We start from the raw sequence: 18,949 nt of genomic DNA, 5'->3' as shown, positions 1-18,949 counted from the left end.
TTTATTTGTCAGCATTTGGCCAATGCTATAAACGGGGGTTGGGTAATGTGGGCAGAGGAAGTGGTTTGTTGGCCTTATATATTCCCTCCTTAATTACTTGCTGCGCCACACTTAATGCAAGGCCCTATTAGCAAATTACTATCTTCCCATGTCGCCAAGAAAGGGGAGGGGGGGGGGGGGGGGGGGAACCATGGTTAAAACAAAAGTCAACTGCTGCATTGCAAAAATCCAGAATTCATCTATATACATATTTTTGGCTTTGACCCAGATCAGAGTATAAGTTTTTTTTAACAGCTGGAATCATGTTTTGATCATATGGTCCATCCAACATCTCTAGAACTGTGGGAACATTTGCAACAATGTCTTAAAATGATCCTAAGTGTTGTCTCTCTTCCTCCTCATACGCCCCGCTCGGCCTCGATCTTTTCTTTGGGATGGCTGGCCTTCTCCTGCTCGCTGTCCAAGGAGGGTTTAGGCCCAACAGCCGGGCTGCTGTTGACAGTCGGAAGCAGGTTGGCCGATTGGAGGACTGCCTCGGAGTGCTCGCGTGCTTTCATGCGCAGTGCTGCCACGCTGGCAGTTCGATTGCTCTGGCAGCCATATGGTGGCAGGAAGGAGAGACCCATTGGGTCTGGCACACAGCAGGAACATAGGGAATTTCCTTTAAAAGAAAGACAGGCATCTTAATTACAGACATGAATGTTTCACTCAACACAGTTTAAACGTTTTACACCACATGTGATGGAACAGAGGAACTAAGAGTAGAAGTAGGCGATTTAGCCCTTCGAGCCCATTTAATGACTCTGATTCCACGGCACTATGGGGCAGTGAGTTCCACAAATTCACCACCCTCTGCGAGAAGTAGTTCCTCCTCATCTCAGTTCGAAATCTCCTGCCTCTCAACCTATACCTGTCACCTTGTGTTCTAAATTGCCCATGAGCGGAACATTTGATCTACATTTACTTTATCAATCCTTTTTAGCATTTTATATGCTTCGATCAAATCCCCTCTCATCCTTTTAAACTCCAGCAAGTATAAGCCCAAACTGTTTAATCTCTCCTCATACATCAACCCTTTCATTCCCAGAATCAATCTGGTGAACCTCCTCTGAACTGCCTCCAATGCCACCATATCCTGGCCGACTGGAACATTTTAGGACTGGACGGTTGTTTTGGTAACTTCGAATGTGTTCTCGGTTTGATTCAATCCATTTTTCTTTCATGTGAACATTGTTGGCTCGCTCTTCCGAAGGTGATGGTGAGTCTTGAACGGCAGCACTCTGAGGTGTACGTATACCCCACAGTGACGTTAGGGAAGGGAATTAAGATGTGACATGACAGTGAAGGAACGGCGACACATTTCCAAGTCAGGGTGGTGAGTGGCTTGGAGGGAATCCTACAGGTGGTGGGGCTCCCACGCATCTGCTCGCTTGTCCTTCTAGATGGTAGTAGCCATGGGTTTGGGCAGTGCTGCCTAAGGAACGTTAGCGAGTTCCCATAATGCATCCTGCAGTTGGTACACACGACTGCTATTGTGTGTCAGTGTTGGAGAGATTGGTTGTGGAAGAGGTAATAATCAAGCGGGCTGCTTTATGCTGAATGGTGTTGAGGTTCTAGAGAGTGCTGTTGGAGCTGCACTCATCCGGGCAAGTGGAAAGTATTCCATTACACTCCTGACTTGTGCCTTGTAGATGGTGCTCAGGCTTTGTGGGGGTCATCAGATGAGTTACTCACCACAGGATTCCTAGTCTTTGAAAACAGTGGTGCTACAGGGCAACGACTTTGGCCAGTCCATGTCCCAATGTTGCTATGCAAATTAGACACATTCCTGATTCGATATTTTAAATAAGGTGCCATTGCCATGAGGCATTCAGCAAACAATGCTGCATTTGTTTGGAAATCGCAACGAAATGTCACAAATCAGAATATTATTGGATCATGTATCAGGTCAACACAAGTGAGATTCAACGGTGTTGGTTTCTTTAAACAAATAAAACGGTGGCCAATATTTTGCTTCTCTGCCCACCTATCAGTCCAGTGAAAAACAAACTCTGGACAAGTGCATATCACAGAACTTTAGAAAACGGACACTTCCAACAATAATAACTGCTTGCATTTATGTAACACCTTTAATGTAATTAAACAATCTCAAATGTCCTTTACAAAATGAAATTTGACACAGCAAATGGGATTAGAATAGATAGGTTCAGACACGATGGGCCGAAGGGCCTCTTCTGTGCTGCAAATCTCTATGCTTCTTATGGAAGCGAAGAAGGAGGTTGGGCCAGATTACCAATGTTTGATTAAAGAGGTTGTTTTTTTTCTTGTTGGAGGGGCAGAGAGACAGAGAAATGAAACAAATTGGGGGGGGAGAATTTCCGAGCTTGGGGCCATACCAGCCGCCAGCAAGGCCAACAAAATAGAAAACAGGAATTGTTGAATTGGCAGAGGGCAGAGATCTTTGATGTGGATTTGAAATGAAAATGAAAAGAAAATCGCTTATTGTCACGAGTAGGCTTCAATGAAGTTACTGTGAAAAGCCCCTAGACGCCACATTCCAGAGCCTATCCGGGGAGGCTGGTACGGGAATCGAACCGTGCCGCTGGCCTGCTTGGTCTGCTTTAAAAGCCAGAGATTTAGCCCAGTGAGCTAAACCAGCCCCTTGGGGATGGATTGTGGAGGTCGGAGGCGATCAGGGATTGATGAGAATTTTTAAACCATGGTGTCGTTTAGCCAATTTAGTTCAGCGAGGATAGGGTGGGGGGAGGCGGAAAGAGGTTTGGGGCGAGTTGGGACATAGGCACTGGTATCTTTTTTTAATGAAAGGGGAAAACCAGGGAATCTTTCCGTCTTAAATTCACCTGAAGCAGTGTCGGGCGATGTTACAGTGGTGGGATTACATGGTCTTTATGATGGTGGAGACATTGGGGTAAAATCCCAGCTCCAGGGTCCCAGGTTCGATTCCCAGCTGGGTCACTGTCTGTGTGGAGTCTGCACGTCCTCCCCCTGTGTGCGTGGGTTTCCTCCGGGTGCTCCGGTTTCCTCCCACAGTCCAAAGATGTGCGGGTTAGGTGGATTGGCCATGCTAAATTACCCGTAGTGTCCTAAAAAGTAAAAGTTAAGGGGGGGGTTGTTGGGTTACGGGTATAGGGTGGATATGTGGGTTGAGTAGGGTGATCATGGCTCGGCACAACATTGAGGGCCGAAGGGCCTGTTCTGTGCTGTACTGTTCTATGTTCTATGTTCTATGTACCACACTAAAAGGCTGACAACAGGTTAAATTAAAAGCTCCACGTTATTGAAGTTTAATGTAAGCATTAGACTCGCCGAATGTGGCTTTACAATGATTATACAATGTCAGCACTTGTTCCAAAATAAAAAGATGACTGTTTGACATCTTAGATTTTTAACCTGCTACCAGAATCAAAATTATTTCCCAATTAGGAGCATCTATTGCGTGAAGCTGTTGATACTTTTTGAATGAAAAAGCTTAATACAGTACCTCAAACCAGTGCATATTTCCTTCACCTCAACTTACAGGTATCGTTGCATTATAGAGAACAGGACCATTCTTTTTTGTACAATCAAGGAAAATATTGAACAGAGCAAAACTAACTCAGGCATCACTGGTTAGCGTGTACTAATGATATTTTCTTCACCATTATGCAGAACTCTAATTAATGTATTTTAAATGGCACAGGGTCCCAGCTTTTTTCCACCGTGCGCCTCTTCGATACATACCATAGAGATTTGAGAGTCAGTATAAAGTTTAAACCAAACACCCATTCATGTCCATTCATCCCACACTGTGGCGTTCTGATGTGTCCACTAATAACAATCTGAAATAGCTCTTTCCAAACCATGAAGCTAAAACAGAACAAAAATCAGCACGTTGGAACTGTAAACACGAGTAGAAACAGATTGCCTGGGCTTCATTGGGATATGTGACCCATTAGCCACAGTTTGGTTACACCAGTTATACCCAGTGTAACAAAACATGTACTGTAATTACCAGGAGACTCAAACTGTATGATTCAGCACTGCCAATAAACCCAGATTGTTGTTTTTTTCAGCATCTCAATTTCCATTCTAAGAGGAAGCCAATATTCCGTGTTCATGGGCTATCAGTATATTTAATCAGAAGTCATTACATGATTCATTTCAAAATAAACATGTTTGCTCTCTAATTAATTTAAGTCCTCCCTCTGGATTATCTGGTTCCATGTTACACTTAGATCATGTTACTTGGCAAAGATTGAAGGGAAGAGGAGTAACAGTGTCACCAATTAACTGGGAGTCAGAGGCAAGTTAAAATGTGTATTCACAAATATGCTTAGTCAATAGGAGAGTTATCGAGAATTATGGAGGATTAGCACCGCCCTCTTACAATTGAATTCTTTCCCAACTGCACAGTTTGTGTGGGCAAGGTACAGCTAAGCTCATGGTGGGTCTACATAACATCAGCCCAATAAAGAAGGGAGGGGCTTCAATTTGCCAATTCTTCCCCAGTGGGCCATTCAAAGCTGAAGTTCAAAACCTTTGGTGGGAAAACTCTGTTGCTTGTGGCCAGGTTTGAAAGAATCCTGGAATTTTGATTTAAATCTAGATTCAACTTCCATTTAAAAAATCCACAATGACAAGAGTGAAAATGTTTCGGGACTCAAATTAAAATAAAAGCTTCCAAAGTTGGAATATATAATCTGGCGGTCATAGGGCAGTTACGAACAGAGATTAGTTTAAATTAAATATTTAACTTCATTCAATAGGTTATCCAACATCAGGGCAGCATGGTAGCATAGTGGTTAGCACAATTGCTTCACCGCTCCAGGGTCCCAGGTTCCACTCCTGGCTTGGATCACTGTCTGCGCGGAGTTTGCATGTTCTCCCTGTGTGAGCCCGGGTTTCCTCCGGGTGCTCCGGTTTCCTCCCACAGTCCGAAGATGTGCAGGTTAGTTGGATTGGCCATGGTAAATTGCCCTTAGTGTCCAAAATTGCCCTTAGTGTTGGGTGGGGTTACTGGGTTATGGGGATAGGGTGGAGATGTGGGGTTGGGTGGGGTGCTCTTTCCAAGAGCTGGCGCAGACTTAATGGGCTGAATGGCCTCCTTCTCCACTGTAAATTCTATGAACATTGCATCATAAATTTTGTACCACCTATATTGTTATTTTTTGTTTTTAATTTAGAGTACCCAATTCGTTTTTTTCCAATTAAGGGGCAATTTAGCATGGCTAATCTACCTAACCTGCACATCTTTGGGTTTGTGGGGGTGAGACCCACGCTGACATGGGGAGAATGTGAAAACTCAACACGAACAGTGACCCAGGGCCAGGATCAAACCCGGGCCTTCAGGGCCGTGAGGCAGCAGTGCTAACCACTGCACCACAGTTCCACATTGCTACCCAGTCTTCTCTTCCTTTCTCTCCTGGTTCATGGGAGAACTTGCCCTTTCACTTTGGTTTCTCAATGATTAAAAAGTAAGACTTGCTTCTCAATATTCATTCATCGAATCATGGAATTTACAGGAGGCCATTCAGCCCATCGAGTCTACACCAGCCCTTGAAAGAGCACCCTACTTAAGCCCACACCTATACCCCATCCGCGTAATCCAGTAACCCCATATAACCTTTGGACACCAAGGGGCAATTTAGTATGGCCAATCCACCTAACCGGCACACCTTTGGACTGTGGGAGGAAACCGGAGCACCCGGAGGAAACTCACGCAGACACAGGCAAAAAGGGCCACCACAACACAGTCACCCGAGGCTGTAATTGAACTTGTTTCCCTGGAGCTGTGAGGCAGCAGTGCTATTCAGAACGACAGATTTGGGCCTTCTGAACACTAATGTGGTACCACAGCCAGCCCACAATTTGAGTACATGGAGTTCTCTAATTATCAAGTGTTGGAGTGGAACGTCACTATTTGGTCAAAATGTAACCCCCCCCCCCCCCAAAAAAAAAGCAATGTATGACATTGACACTTTAACCATGTACTTTATCATGTCTAGCTTCTGGGTATAAACTCCAGCTTTTAATAATTATTTAGACACACATAAGGCTATGTATTTAACTTTTTGGGGCACCTTGCTTATTTTGTCAGCAAGACACCCATTAAATCGGTCTGGACCTCAGAACCTTACTTTGTTGAAAACTTCTAAAGATTCCACCACCCGAACAGAATGGCCTAGTTGGAAATGGCACATTGCATTCCACTCACTCCCATTTTCCTTGCTTGAGCCTGGGCCAAAGAGGGGTTCCTTAATTTCGCACATTTATTTGAGGACCACGTAGCTGTAACAAAGTCATTCCTTAGCTACCATGGGGGACCTTGAGAGAAACACATGTTGTATGTGTATCAGTTCTCCAGTGGCAGCACCTGTGACTGGTTACAGATCTGTTAGTACTTTCGTGTAGTTTGGGACCTGGGAGTCTGCAGTCCATCTCCACACAATAAACACGTCACTTGCAATTAATGTGAAGCCAACATCAAACTTAATCCAAGAGAGAAAAAAAATATATATAGTGGTTGAATTCACCCTTGCCTCAGCTAACTAACACTGGATGACAAGGCAACAAGATTAACATAAATGTATCTATTTCGACTTCACCATTATAAACATTCTGATTCAGGAACAGTTAATCAGTTTGATTTGGCATTTTAAATTGTTCTTTTTAATGCCTGTATTTCAATGTCTAAATGATGTATGTATAAACTAAACCTTACAAAAAAAAATGATTACCAATTCTATTCCGCTCTATTTTATTATCAGAGTCCGGGGTTAATAAGGAGACGTGTTCTATACAAATGTAAATGGATTTTCCCAAATAGTTTTTTTTTGGAGGGGGGTGGGCTGTCTCCAATCAGACTAGTTATCAGTAACTCCGCATTATTTGTTGAGCAGGCCACTGGTAGTTTTCATCTGACTGTAACCATTAGACCCCCAAACTTTGTTTGAAGGCTCACAGGGCTGGTTTAACATATTAACTCGACAAGCACTTCATGTTCGACATGACATTGTGAGATGACAGATAGTCGGCGATGCATGTTTAATCCCTTGAAAATGGCACTGAGGCAGAATGTCGCCTTCCACACTTGGTGCACAGATTATGTTTCCTCAATAACACTAACGATTGGGATCCGAGTATTATTTTGGTCCAAATGCTTTGACATTTCAGCACTCCGATGGGGGAAATAAACAGCAGATGCGGCAGAGGGAGTAACGAACCCCCATTGCATTCTCGTTGTATGCATTGATGAGAATTATGAAGCTTTTCTGTTTTTAATTGGTTTAACAACAGTTCCCTCACTCTCTGGTCCACTCCTTTAATGATATTATTGGATGCCGTTTCTGTGCACTTTCACGAATTTCCCTTAAAGAGATTCCATTCCTGCTTTAAGGATGCAATTAATGTTCCACAGAAGGAGGGGGAAACACGCGCAAACCGCATCTCATTTATATCACATCACCAGGGCCTGGTGCATGAATACTTAATGCCATAAAGATAATATCAAAACCTCCCCTTGTTGGCTGCCAGACTGAATGACAAGACGTTTATTTCGAACAAGAAAATGTGTTGCTCCGGTGGGTTAGCAGGTCAAGGGTTGAGAATGGGCGGGTCAAACTTGCATGAGGCAAGTATCGGCATCTTTCCACGTGCGAGGATGCTGCGTACCAGCACCATTGACTGGGAGTTGGAGTATGCAGGGTCCTGCTAGCCCACATTGGACATGCAGGGTCCTGCGAGACCACATTGGGCATGCAGGGTCCTGCTAGCCCACATTGGGCATGCAGGGTCCTGCTAGCCCACATTGGGCATGCAGGGTCCTGCTAGCCCACATTGGGCATGCAGGGTCCTGCTGGACCACATTGGACCCGGTCTGTCAGTATTGAAGGAAGGACTCCGGCACACGCTTTTTGTTTTAAAAAGGAGATAAAATGTGGTTCAAATTCCTAAAGTTTGTTTCATCCGATTAACGTCACCCCTCTGTCTCTCCTCTCCCACCCCCACCCTTCCCAATCTGGGTAATGTCAATTTCAGCCTAGTAATTTCAGCCTGGTAATTTCAGCCTGGTAATTGACCAGGTTTGGCTGCGGGGAGGGGTGGGGGGACGGGGACATTTTTTTTGAAAGGAAAGCAGGACTCACCTTTTAGTGTCGCAACTTGCGTCAGAGCTTGGGCATAAGTGGCGGTGTTGAGAAGGGTAGTGGGCAGGCAAGAGGGGAAGAAGGGAGCTGTGGGGCCCACCGTCCGGCCGAGGCTAAAGGACAAAGATAAGAGTTAACGGGATGATGTTGAAATAAACGTTTACCTCCACAGAGATAGAGACAGACAGAGAGAGGCAGACAGAGAGAGAGACACAGACTGAGAGACAGAGAGAGAGAGAGAGACAGAGAGAGAGAGAGAGACAGGGGGAGACAGACAGAGGGAAACAGACAGAGAGAGACAGACAGAGGCAGAGAGAGACAGAGGTAGAGAGAGAGACACACACACGCACACATAGGGACAGAGTGAGAGAGAGACACACACAGAAAGGGAGAGAGAGATACAGAAAGGGAGAGAGAGAGACAGAAAGGGAGAGTGAGAAAGGGAGAGGGAGACGGAGACAGAGAGACAGGGGCACAGAGAGAGACAGGGGCACAGAGAGAGGCAGGGGCACAGAGAGAGACTCTCTGATCAGCTCAGATTCCTCCTCCCGCTTACCTCTGCTGCATTTCCAACGATTCTTTTTTGTTTCTGTTCGGCTCCATTTGAGAGGGGGAGTTCAAATTCCTCATGGGAGGCGACCCCTCGGCTGCAATCTCCTTCCCCGCTTCCTGGTCCGAATTCCCCCTTTCCGTCTTCCTCCATTTGGCCCTTCGGTTTTGAAACCAAACCTGCCAAGTCAAAAGGTGAGACCGTCAACCCGCCTCCTGCCTCTCACGCCCCCTCGCTCTTGCATTTCTGTTGGACATGAAAATGAAATGAAAACGGCTGCACCCTGATCCTGTGGCGAATGTGATGGGTCATTTAGGGCCGGGTCTGAAGTTGTCTCAACTATAACTGCACACCTTCAAGGGCTAAGAGTGGCGGTGAGTCTTCCCACTGTCTATCTCGTTGCTTTGAGAGTGACTTCTCAATGTGATAGGTAGAGTGGAGAGAAAGAGAGAGAGAGAGAGAGAGAGAGTGTGTGTGTGTGTGTGTGTAAATTGCCACTACCTCGCGGGGAAAGTACGAACGCTTTCTGCCTCCTTTCTAACTGGCATTTTCATTAATTTCCTTAACGCACTTTACTGTTGTCCATTCCACTCCCAGACACACAGACCATCCCCGGCTCCCAAGGCATTGGACTTGTTGTTAAACTTATCATAACGTGCAAAGGGGTGTGTGTGTGGGGGGGGGGGGGGGGGGGGGGGGGGACTAACGTGGTCCCTCTTAATAGCCAACAACACCCAAAAAAAACCCTAACAAATATCAAATTTATAAGCATTAATGTAATCATTCCCCCCCCCCCCCCCACTAAATTTGACCAAATCTCAGAAGGGTGGGGGGGCGATTAGGGCAGAGCTCCTCCTTGTGTGTGTGTGTGTGTGTGCGCGCGATTCAAAATTGCAGCAAGCTCCACCAAGATATTAATGACTTTATAATCATGTAAACTTGGGTCAGTTAAGTGTGGACCAAATGCAGACAACTTCTTGCATCATAATTGAATGAAGGTCGTTGGCTATAACAACATTTAATTGAGCAATTTTTCATTATCATATTTTAATGACTTTCCACTGACAGTTAGCCTGCCACTGAGTAACATGCATGATGAAGTCATTTATTTTCTATTTAGTGATTGTTTGACAACATCAGTTTCGATTAAGGCTCGGCTTTCGAACACATTAATCATATTTTAGGGGCTTCCAGATCCCGCACCAGCAGGGTCTCTTTATTTTTTGTTGGATTTTGGGGTGATGGGGAGGGGGTGCAGCTCTTGTCTCCCCGATGACTGAAGTCTGGGAAATGAACTATTGAAAATATCGCGCTGGAAGTGTTTGCAGAATAATTGTCTCCCATTTGCTATCTCAACCTTGCAACTTCCAGCACAAAGTCGTGATCTGCCCGGTCTGGAATGCCACCTAATTGCTACATTTATCTTAATGTGCAGCACCCCCTTCCCCTCTCGTTGGCAGGAAAAGAAGAGTCGAACACTTTAAAATGAAACATATCACAAAGAGGATTCCATTTCCCAAATAATAATAACACGCCTCCAATGTGAACGTTGCTTCATGTCCAGATTTAATAAGCACGGTGGCTTAATCCGTTTAAGGAAGAATAATCTGTTTACAATCCCCAATTTGGAGCAATGAATTCCATTATCTCGCTACATTTATTGGGTTTTAAACGATAGCGCCATGGCCCGGAGGGACTGGAGTCAAACTATTAGAATGCTTACAATTACATTCGCTCGCGGATCGCAACCGAGTGCAATTCTGGAGTTCATAAGTACGTGTGTGTGTGTGTGTCTGCGCGCTGGTACTTATTAAAAATGGGGTATTTTTTCGCACATATCAACATGCCAAGCCTTTTGTGTCGAAATGTATGCAGCCAGTGACTTGGTAACTCGATTTTACAATGCAAAGTCCCCTGCTCGTCTGCAGCTTAACATGGATATCAGTTTGGGCTGAAATTTTAAAAGGTAGTTTGTAGCTTTTTCTAAGGCAAGGAAATGGATTTACATTGATGTAATTTGGTACCTTAGAGATAGGGACAAATTAGTGTAGAACATTATCACTAGTTAATTATGAATGACCGATTAATCAACCTAATCTAATATTCCACATTATGTTGACGTTATTAAAGTGCATCACGCCGATGACAGATAGTCCTTCATTTTATTTTATCTCCAGCCAGATATGCACTTTACACTGGCAGGAGAGTAAACTCTGAGCGTCCAGCGTTCTCCTTTTTAAAAAAAAAATAAGAGTAAAGAAAAAATAATAATTTTACCTGAACCCTGGCTTCAGTCAAATTTATCTTCATAGCGAGTTCTTCCCTCGTGAATACGTCTGGGTAATGAGTCTGTGCAAACACGGCTTCGAGAGCTTCCAACTGGAGGGCGAGAATGCATTTTTAAACAATAATTTAAAAAAAAAACATTTAAACAACCGTTAAAATAGCCCAACGATTATTCCCAATATTGCTGTCTTGAGGGAGGAAAATTGACTCCACAAATCCACACACTTTGCAAATGGTCTGATTTTGATGCCAGTGATGTTTGACTCTGGGCAAACGCCTGTTTTCTTTTTCGTCCAGGAGGACGATCTGCAAACAAGCCTTTGCCGAAACTGTTAAGTGTTGATTTTGTGTGTGTTTCGAACAGGTAGCTTTTGGCGATACAGGACTGACCTGCTGCAGGGTGAACGTTGTCCTATTCCGTCGTTGTTTTCTACGGAGGAAGCCATCATCGAAATCGCTGGCGCTGTGGCCACCGAAGCTGGCGGAATTGACTGGGAAGGTGCAAAGAGAAGGATTTCAATGGAAGGGTGTGCAGCAACAACAAAAAGTTCGATAATGGCTTTTTACATTTCGCCAAAAAAATAAAGAGAGGGAAAGAAAGTAAGATTCGCTTAATTCCAAATTCTCTCCATCAGGAAGCACATTATATATCAGAGGGGGAATAGGGTCAAGCAGTCAACACTGGTCAGTGGACGTGTAGCCTGGTCACTTCAATGTTTAGTCCAATTAATTAGTTTTCGTGGACGTAATTCAGCCAAAATAAAAGGTGTAGGAGCCAGTTACTAAACCCCCCACTCTCCCAGGTTACCCCCTAGGTGTAGGGGCCAGTTACTAAACACCCACTCTCCCAGGTTACCCCATAGGTGCAGAAGCCAGTTACTAAACCCCCACTCTCCCAGGTTATCCCCTAGGTGTAGGGGCCAGTTACTAAACCCCCCCCCCACTCTCCCAGGCTACCCCCTAGGTGTAGGAGCCAGTTACTAAACCCCCCACTCTCCCAGGATACCCCCTAGGTGTAGGGGCCAGTTACTAAACCCCCCACTCTCCCAGGCTACCCCCTAGGTGTAGGAGCCAGTTACTAAACCCCCACTCTCCCAGGTTACCCCCTAGGTGTCGGAGTCAGTTACTAAACCCCCCACTCTCCCAGGCTACCCCCTATTTTTAGGAGCCAGTTACTAAACCCCCACTCTCCCAGGTTACCCCCTAGGTGCAGAAGCCAGTTACTAAACCCCCACTCTCCCAGGTTACCCCCTAGGTGCAGAAGCCAGTTACTAAACCCCCACTCTCCCAGGCTACCCCCTAGGTGTCGGAGCCAGTTACTAAACCCCCACTCTCCCAGGCTACCCCCTAGGTGTCGGAGCCAGTTGCTAAACCCCCACTCTCCCAGGTTACTCCCTAGGTGTAGGAGCCAGTTACTAAACCCTCCACTCTCCCAGGCTACCCCCTAGGTGTAGGAGCCAGTTACTAAACCCCCCACTCTCCCAGGCTACCCCCTAGGTGTAGGAGCCAGTTACTAAACCCCCACTCTCCCAGGTTACCCCCTAGGTGTAGGAGCCAGTTACTAAACCCCCCACTCTCCCAGGTTACTCCCTAGGTGTAGGAGCCAGTTACTAAACCCCCCACTCTCCCAGGCTACCCCCTAGGTGTAGGAGCCAGTTACTAAACCCCCACTCTCCCAGGTTACCCCCTAGGTGTAGGAGCCAGTTACTAAACCCCCCCACTCTCCCAGGCTATCCCCTAGGTGTAGGAGCCAGTTACTAAACCCCCCACTCTCCCAGGTTACCCCCTAGGTGCAGAAGCCAGTTGCTAAACCCCCACTCTCCCAGGTTACCCCCTAGGTGTCGGAGCCAGTTGCTAAACCCCCCACTCTCCCAGGTTACCCCCTAGGTGTTGGAGTCAGTTACTAACCCCCCCCCCCCCCCCCCCCACCCTACTCTCCCAGATTACCCCCTAGGTGTAGGAGCCAGTTACTCAACCAGGTTATTTCATAGCAACACGCCAGAAAAATCCTCTCCAATCTTTATTTGCCCCTTCTTGATTTGACCTCTGGCTTCTATTGAACCTTTACCAGCTCCGTCTGGCAGGCCAAATTCGACATAGGGGCGAACCGAGGCTGATGGTTTTTCCGGCGGGGTCTTATTTCCACCCCCAACCCGCGCTTATAATTTGTTTGCAAAACAGCATAAAAGATTCATGCAGAACCTTTTGACGAAGGGAGGAGCGTGACCACGGTTTAAAGCCTTGATTAGAAGCATGACACCAAACATCTGCGGTGGTAAAAGCCTATTTTAACCCTCAGGCAAAAAATAAAATAAAAGGTTTTTTTTTCCTATGTGTTTCCAGGGTAGGAAGCAGGTGGCAAAATCCTGCTGGGACCAACCCTCTCCTGTACAAGCCTGGAGTGCGAGCACCAAGACATGGGCTGTGTACGGGGTAAGAAAGACCCAGATTGGATCATTGCATTACGGAGTGTCTCAATTAATCTGTAAAAATGCATAAACGATTTAAGACACACACACAAAAATAAAGTGATGCAAAATCAAACACCCAATCTGACATGGGAAGTGATCACAATCTATTCCCCCAATACACACACACAAACTGCAACGATCGCTTTGCAATTTAACAATTGTTCAGATGCAAAGATAAATCTAATCCCTAGTTTCAAACACTTAAACTGCACGCACGGGCAATTTCGATATCGAAAAGCAGCGAGGACATGGAACGGTGCAGGAGCTACGCAAAGTTAAATCGCCTTTGATTCTTTAAACAAAAACTTCAGTTTCAAATCAACATTTGAAATGAACTAGCACTAATTCTTACATAACATCAGAAGGAGCAGCTACACCCAAGGACAGGAATGAATTGAGAATTAGTACGGAAAATGGTTGGACTTTTAAAAAAGAAAATCAAAGGGCAGCTCTGTTTTCCCTGGGACGTTTAATATGTTGCCTTTTATCACCGAGGTTGCTCATTCGCCTGCGTTCGTTTCCATAATGTACATTAGTGTTTATCCACGTGTGTGATATATTATAAATCGCATGCATCTATAACACGTGTGGGTGGAGGTTTTAAGTAGTAGATTTATATCTAAACGTACTTACGCGAATTTGTGCGGCAGCATTCCCCGTCTAACTGCGGAGGGCAGTGAAAATAGAACATCTTGCAACACCAGAGAGCTGAGATGGGGGGGTTGTTTGGGAGGATGAGTGTGCTGTGTGGCTGAAGTCGGTACAAGAGGAGACCCCCAAAAATAACAGAGGGAAAATACCTTCGGCTTTATCCAGGCGAAGCACCCGTTAAAATTGCCCTCGCCAGAGAGAGAGATAGAGACACGCCAACGAGATTTTAGAATCTGTCAGACGCTACTGTTGCCATCATCGAGGAAACGCCAGATTTGCAACGCTTTCCCACCCCCTCCTCCTCCTCCTCCTCTCTCTCTCTCTCTCGTACCTGTGTGTGTGTGGAAACTGAAGCCCAAAATGAGGATGGATGTGGCTTTGGAGGAGATTGCCAAGCTCCTTCCTCCTCAGCAATGGGCCAGCCCTCACAGCGTGTAACTGACCAGATGTCTTTATCTGCCTCTAACATGCACAGCCTCTCAGCAACTTGCTTTTATAATCTCACGCGTAATTGGCCTTAATCTAATTATTTCCAGCGTTGTCTTCTGTGAGTAACTTCAATAGCTCCCCTGGGTCGTGCCAAAATGCGCACGTGGTCCGGAACGTCATTCTTTTTTCAAAAAAGCAGACTCCCAAAAAGAAACATTCCTGGATGTACAGTATCAGGACAGTGAGTTTATCCCTACCTCCTCTCTCACTCTCCCTCCTCCTCTCTCTCTCCACTCTAACTCCTCTCTTCCTCCCTACATTTATCCCTCCATCCTCTCTCCCCTCCCTCTCTCCATCCTCTCTCCCCTCACTCCATCCTCTCTCCCCTCCCTCCTTCCCTCCCTCCCTCCCTTCTTCCCTTTCCCCTCCCTCCCTCCTTCCCTCTCCCCTCCCTCCTTCCCTTTCCCTCCTTCCCTCTCCCGTCCCTCCTTTCCTCTCCCTCCCTCCTTTCCCCTCCCTCCTTTCCTCTTCTCTCCTCCCTCCTCCTCCCCCTCCCCTCCTTCCTTCTTTCCCCATCCCCTCCCCTCCCTCTCTCCTTCCCGCCATCCCCTCACTCCTCTTTCCCCTCCTCGCCAAATGGTGTATCTGTATGCATGGAACCCCAAGGCCCGACTGGATTGTGAACATGGCCCCTCCCCCCCACTCTGCCCCCCCCCCCCCCCCCCAACCCCAACCCCATAATCGCAACCAGCGCCTGGGACCCTGCCAGATGCAACACTGAAATTGAACCCAGCACCCCGGACCTCGCCAAACATAACCAAGTACTTTCCACAAGGTCAGACTTCTCCCATCAGATCCTGGGACCAGCGAGAGGCAGTCGCCCATTGAGGAAGCGAGGGAAATACGGCGGTCTGCATGGGAGACTAAAACAACGTGGCTTCAAGTCTCCTCTCCCCAGCATACTCCTGGCAAATGTCCAAGCGATCGAAAAACAAAGCTGGATGAACTTAATGCTAGACGTACCTCTCAGAGAGAAGTAAGATACTGCAGTGTGCTCAGTTTCACAGAGACACGGCTCACCACTGTCTCATCGGACTGTGCCTTACAACCTGATGGCTCCTCAATACACCGGATGGACCTCATGGCAGCATCGGGCAAAGCAAAGGGTGGAGGGGTTTACTTCCTCATCAACTTATCCCGGTATCGGCTCAGACTTGGTGACCCTGGCGAACTACTGCTCAACCTGGCCAACCGCAAGAGTGTGCTGTCAAAATTCCACCAACACATCTCTTGTCCCACCAGGGTTGCCAACATTCTTGACCACTGCTACACAAACATCAAGTGTGCCTACCGATCCATCCCACGACCGTACATTGGAAAATTGGACCATAAGACAATGCTCCTTCTCCCATCATACAAGCAGAAACGTAAGCGGGAGAAACTGATTAAGAAGGTCGTGCAATGCTAGTTTGAGGCAACAGAAGAGCTCCGACATGACTGTTTGGAGTCAGTGGACTGGACTGGTCTATATTCAAGAACACAGCGGCCACCACCGTCACAGATTTTATCAGCAAGTGTGTAGATGATTGCTTGCCAAAGAAGGTAGTACGTACGTTTCCCAACTGGAAACCATGTTTCAATCGGGAAATTCAGCTCCCAGGTCTGAGGCATTTAGATAGGCCACCCTGACCAAGACAAGAAATTCAAGTACGACCTCAGCAATGCCATCAGGGATGCCAAGAGACAATACCAGACTAAGTTAGAGTCACAGACTAACATCATGGATTGTCAATGGTTGTGTCAAGGCTAAAACAGCATAATGGGCTACAACACAACTGAGTAATAATAGTCTTTTACTGTCACATATACGGAGTTGCTGTGAAAAGCCCCTAGTCGCCACATTCCACCATCTGTTCAGGTAAGCTGGTACAGGAATTGTACCCGCACTGCTGGCCTTGGTTCTGCATTACAAACCAGCTGTTTAGCCCATGGAGCTACACCAGCCCTTAGAATCTCCGGCAGCAGAGCACCACTCCCCGATGAACTCAATGAATTTTTAGCTTGTTTTGAGCAGAAAACCAACATCCTCAGATAGATCCAAACCCACTGTCATAGCTTCCGAAGTCAGATCGGCCTTCTTGAAAGTGAACCCTCAGAAAGCGACGGGACCAGACGGGATCCCTGGTCATGCAGCAGCAGACTCCATCTCCCTGCCCCTACACTCATCCCTGGAGCATCTTGACAACAGGAACTCCCATGTCAGACTCCTATTCATTGACTACAGCTCCGCCTTCAACACTATAATCCCAGCCAAAGCTCCAAAGCCTCAGACTTGGCTCCTCCCTCTGCAACTGGATCCTTGACTTCCTGACCCATAGACCACAATCAGTAAGGATAAACAACACCTCCTCCATGATAGTCCTCAATACCGGGCCCCACAAGGCTGCGTACTTAGCCCCCTACTATATTCTCTGTACACACACAACTGTGGCTCCAACTCCATCTCCAGGTTTGCTGATGACACAACCGTAGTAAGTCGGATCTCGAACAACAGGAGAGAACCTTGCGGAATGGTGGAATGATGAAAATCTCTCCCTCCATGTCAGCAAAACCAAAGAGCTGGTCATTGACTTCAGGAAGCAAAGTATCATTCACACCCCTGTCTGCATCAATGATGCCAAGGTGGAGATGGTTGACAGCTTTAAATTCTGAGATGTAAACATCACCAACAATCTGTCCTGGTCCACTCATGTCAATGCAACAACCAAGAAAGCACAACAGCGTCTATACTTCCTCAGGAAACTAAGGAAATTCGCATGTCCACATTGACTCTTACCAACTTATGCATGATGCATCACAGAAAGCATCCTATCGGGCTGCATCACAGCCTGGTATGGCAACTGCTCGGCCCAGGACCGCAAGAAACTACAGAGGGTCGTGAACACAGCCAAGTCCATCATGCCTCCCATCCATTGGCTGTCTACACCTCCCGCTGCCTTGGGAAAGTGGGCAGCATATTCAAAGACCCCTCCCACCCGGGTTATTCTCTCTTCCAACTTCTTCTATCGGGCAGGAGATACAGTAGTCTGAGAACACACACGAACAGGTTCAAAAACAGCTTCTTCCCCGCTGTTACCAGACTCCTGAATGACTCTCTTATGAACTGATCTGATCTCTTCACACATCTTCTCTACCGAGTAGACTGCACTCCTGGATGCTTCAGCTGATGCCTGTGTCTATCTATTTACATTGTGTATTTATCGTATGTCCTATGTTTTTATTCATGTACAGAATGATCTGTCCGGACTGTACACAGTACAATACTTTTCACTGTACCTTGGTACGCGTGACAATAAAACAAACTCAAATCCAATTCTCTCCCTACCTCCCTCCCCTTTCCCTACCACCCTCCATTTCCTCTCCCTACCTCCCTCCCTTCTCTCTCTCTCTCTCTTTATGGATCCATCCCATCCCACTCGCTTCCTTCCATCTCTCTCCCTACAATTCCCCTTTCCCTAATTCCATCCCTCCCTTCCCTCTTCCTATCTCGCTATCTGCCTCCCTCCCCTCTCTCTCTACCTCCCTCCCTCTCCTGAGCTCCATTCCTTCCTCTCCTTACTTCTCTCCCTCCCTCTACATCCCTCTCTCCGCCTCCTTCTCCCTATCTCCTCCCAGCCATCCCTCTCTCCCTGCTCTCTCTCCCTCCCTCCTTCCTTCTCCCTCCCTTCCTCCCTCCTCTTCTATCCCTCCCTCCTTCTTCCTTCCCTCATTCCTTCCCTCCTTCCCACACTCCTCCTTTGTTCCCTCTTCCCATTCATTCCCTCCCTCATTTCCTCGCTCATTCATTCCCTTTTTTCTTCCCTCATTCACTCCCTCATTCCCTCCCTCCTTTCCCACTTTCCCTCCTTCCTTTCCTCCCTCACTCCATCCTTCCCTCATGCCCTCCGTCCTTTTTTCCCTCCCTCCATTCTCCATCCTCCCCTCCCTCATTCCCTCCATCCTCCCTCATTCCCTTCCTCTTTTTTCCCTCCCTCGTTCCTCCATCTCCCCTCATTCTCACCATCCATCCTCCATCCTCCATTTGTTCATTACATCCCACCTTTGTTCCCCTCTCTCTGCCCTTCCTTCCACTCGCTCCTCTCCCTCCTACCCCTCCCACTCACTCCCCTTCCTCCCTCATCCTCTCCCTCCCCTCCCTCCTCTCCATCTCCCGTTCCCTCCCTCCCCTTTCCCTCCCTCCCCTTTCCCTCCCTCCCTCCCATTTCCCTCCCCATCTCCCTTTTCCTCCCTCACCCTTCCATCTCACTTTCCCTTTCGCACTCTCTCTCCCTTTCCCTCCCCATCCCATTTCCCTTCACCTCCATCTCTCTCCCCCTCCCTCTCCCCCGCCCCCTCTCCTTCCCTCCCATTTCCTCCTC

General features: G+C 47.0%; 2 protein-coding genes across 2 annotated transcripts in view; one reads left to right on the top strand and one right to left on the bottom strand.

The window, feature by feature from the left end:
- Positions 1-11,532, top strand: part of LOC119956143 (cardiac-enriched FHL2-interacting protein) — a 141,189-nt gene extending 129,657 nt beyond the window's left edge. The window contains exon 4 of the transcript XR_005458590.1: positions 11,345-11,532. The gene's annotated coding sequence lies outside the window, so the exon portion shown is untranslated. The remainder of the gene's footprint in view (positions 1-11,344) is intronic.
- On the bottom strand, positions 307-14,165 carry drgx (dorsal root ganglia homeobox). Its single transcript, XM_038783057.1, has 6 exons — positions 14,085-14,165; positions 11,371-11,471; positions 10,972-11,073; positions 8,701-8,873; positions 8,145-8,257; positions 307-661 (listed from the first exon to the last, which is right to left on the bottom strand). The coding sequence occupies exons 1-6, from the start codon at positions 14,140-14,142 to the stop codon at positions 399-401; spliced, it is 810 nt and encodes a 269-aa protein (XP_038638985.1). The 5' UTR covers positions 14,143-14,165; the 3' UTR covers positions 307-398.
- Positions 14,166-18,949: the final 4,784 nt, after the last annotated feature.

This window comes from Scyliorhinus canicula, chromosome 22 (assembly GCF_902713615.1).
Source record: "Scyliorhinus canicula chromosome 22, sScyCan1.1, whole genome shotgun sequence".
Lineage (NCBI taxonomy): Eukaryota > Metazoa > Chordata > Chondrichthyes > Carcharhiniformes > Scyliorhinidae > Scyliorhinus > Scyliorhinus canicula.
This window is presented reverse-complemented; position numbering and strand designations above follow the sequence as displayed.

Bases quoted from the DNA above. Each gene is read 5' to 3' on its own strand.
- drgx (XM_038783057.1), bottom strand. From the start codon at position 14,142: ATGTTCTATTTTCACTGCCCTCCGCAGTTAGACGGGGAATGCTGCCGC. The intron at 11,472-14,084 runs GTAAGTACGTTT...GCACCTTCCCAG, and splicing joins ATGCTGCCGCACAAATTCGC to TCAATTCCGCCAGCTTCGGT. The intron at 8,874-10,971 runs GTAAAATTATTA...TTGACTTGGCAG, and splicing joins TGACTGAAGCCAGGGTTCAG to GTTTGGTTTCAAAACCGAAG.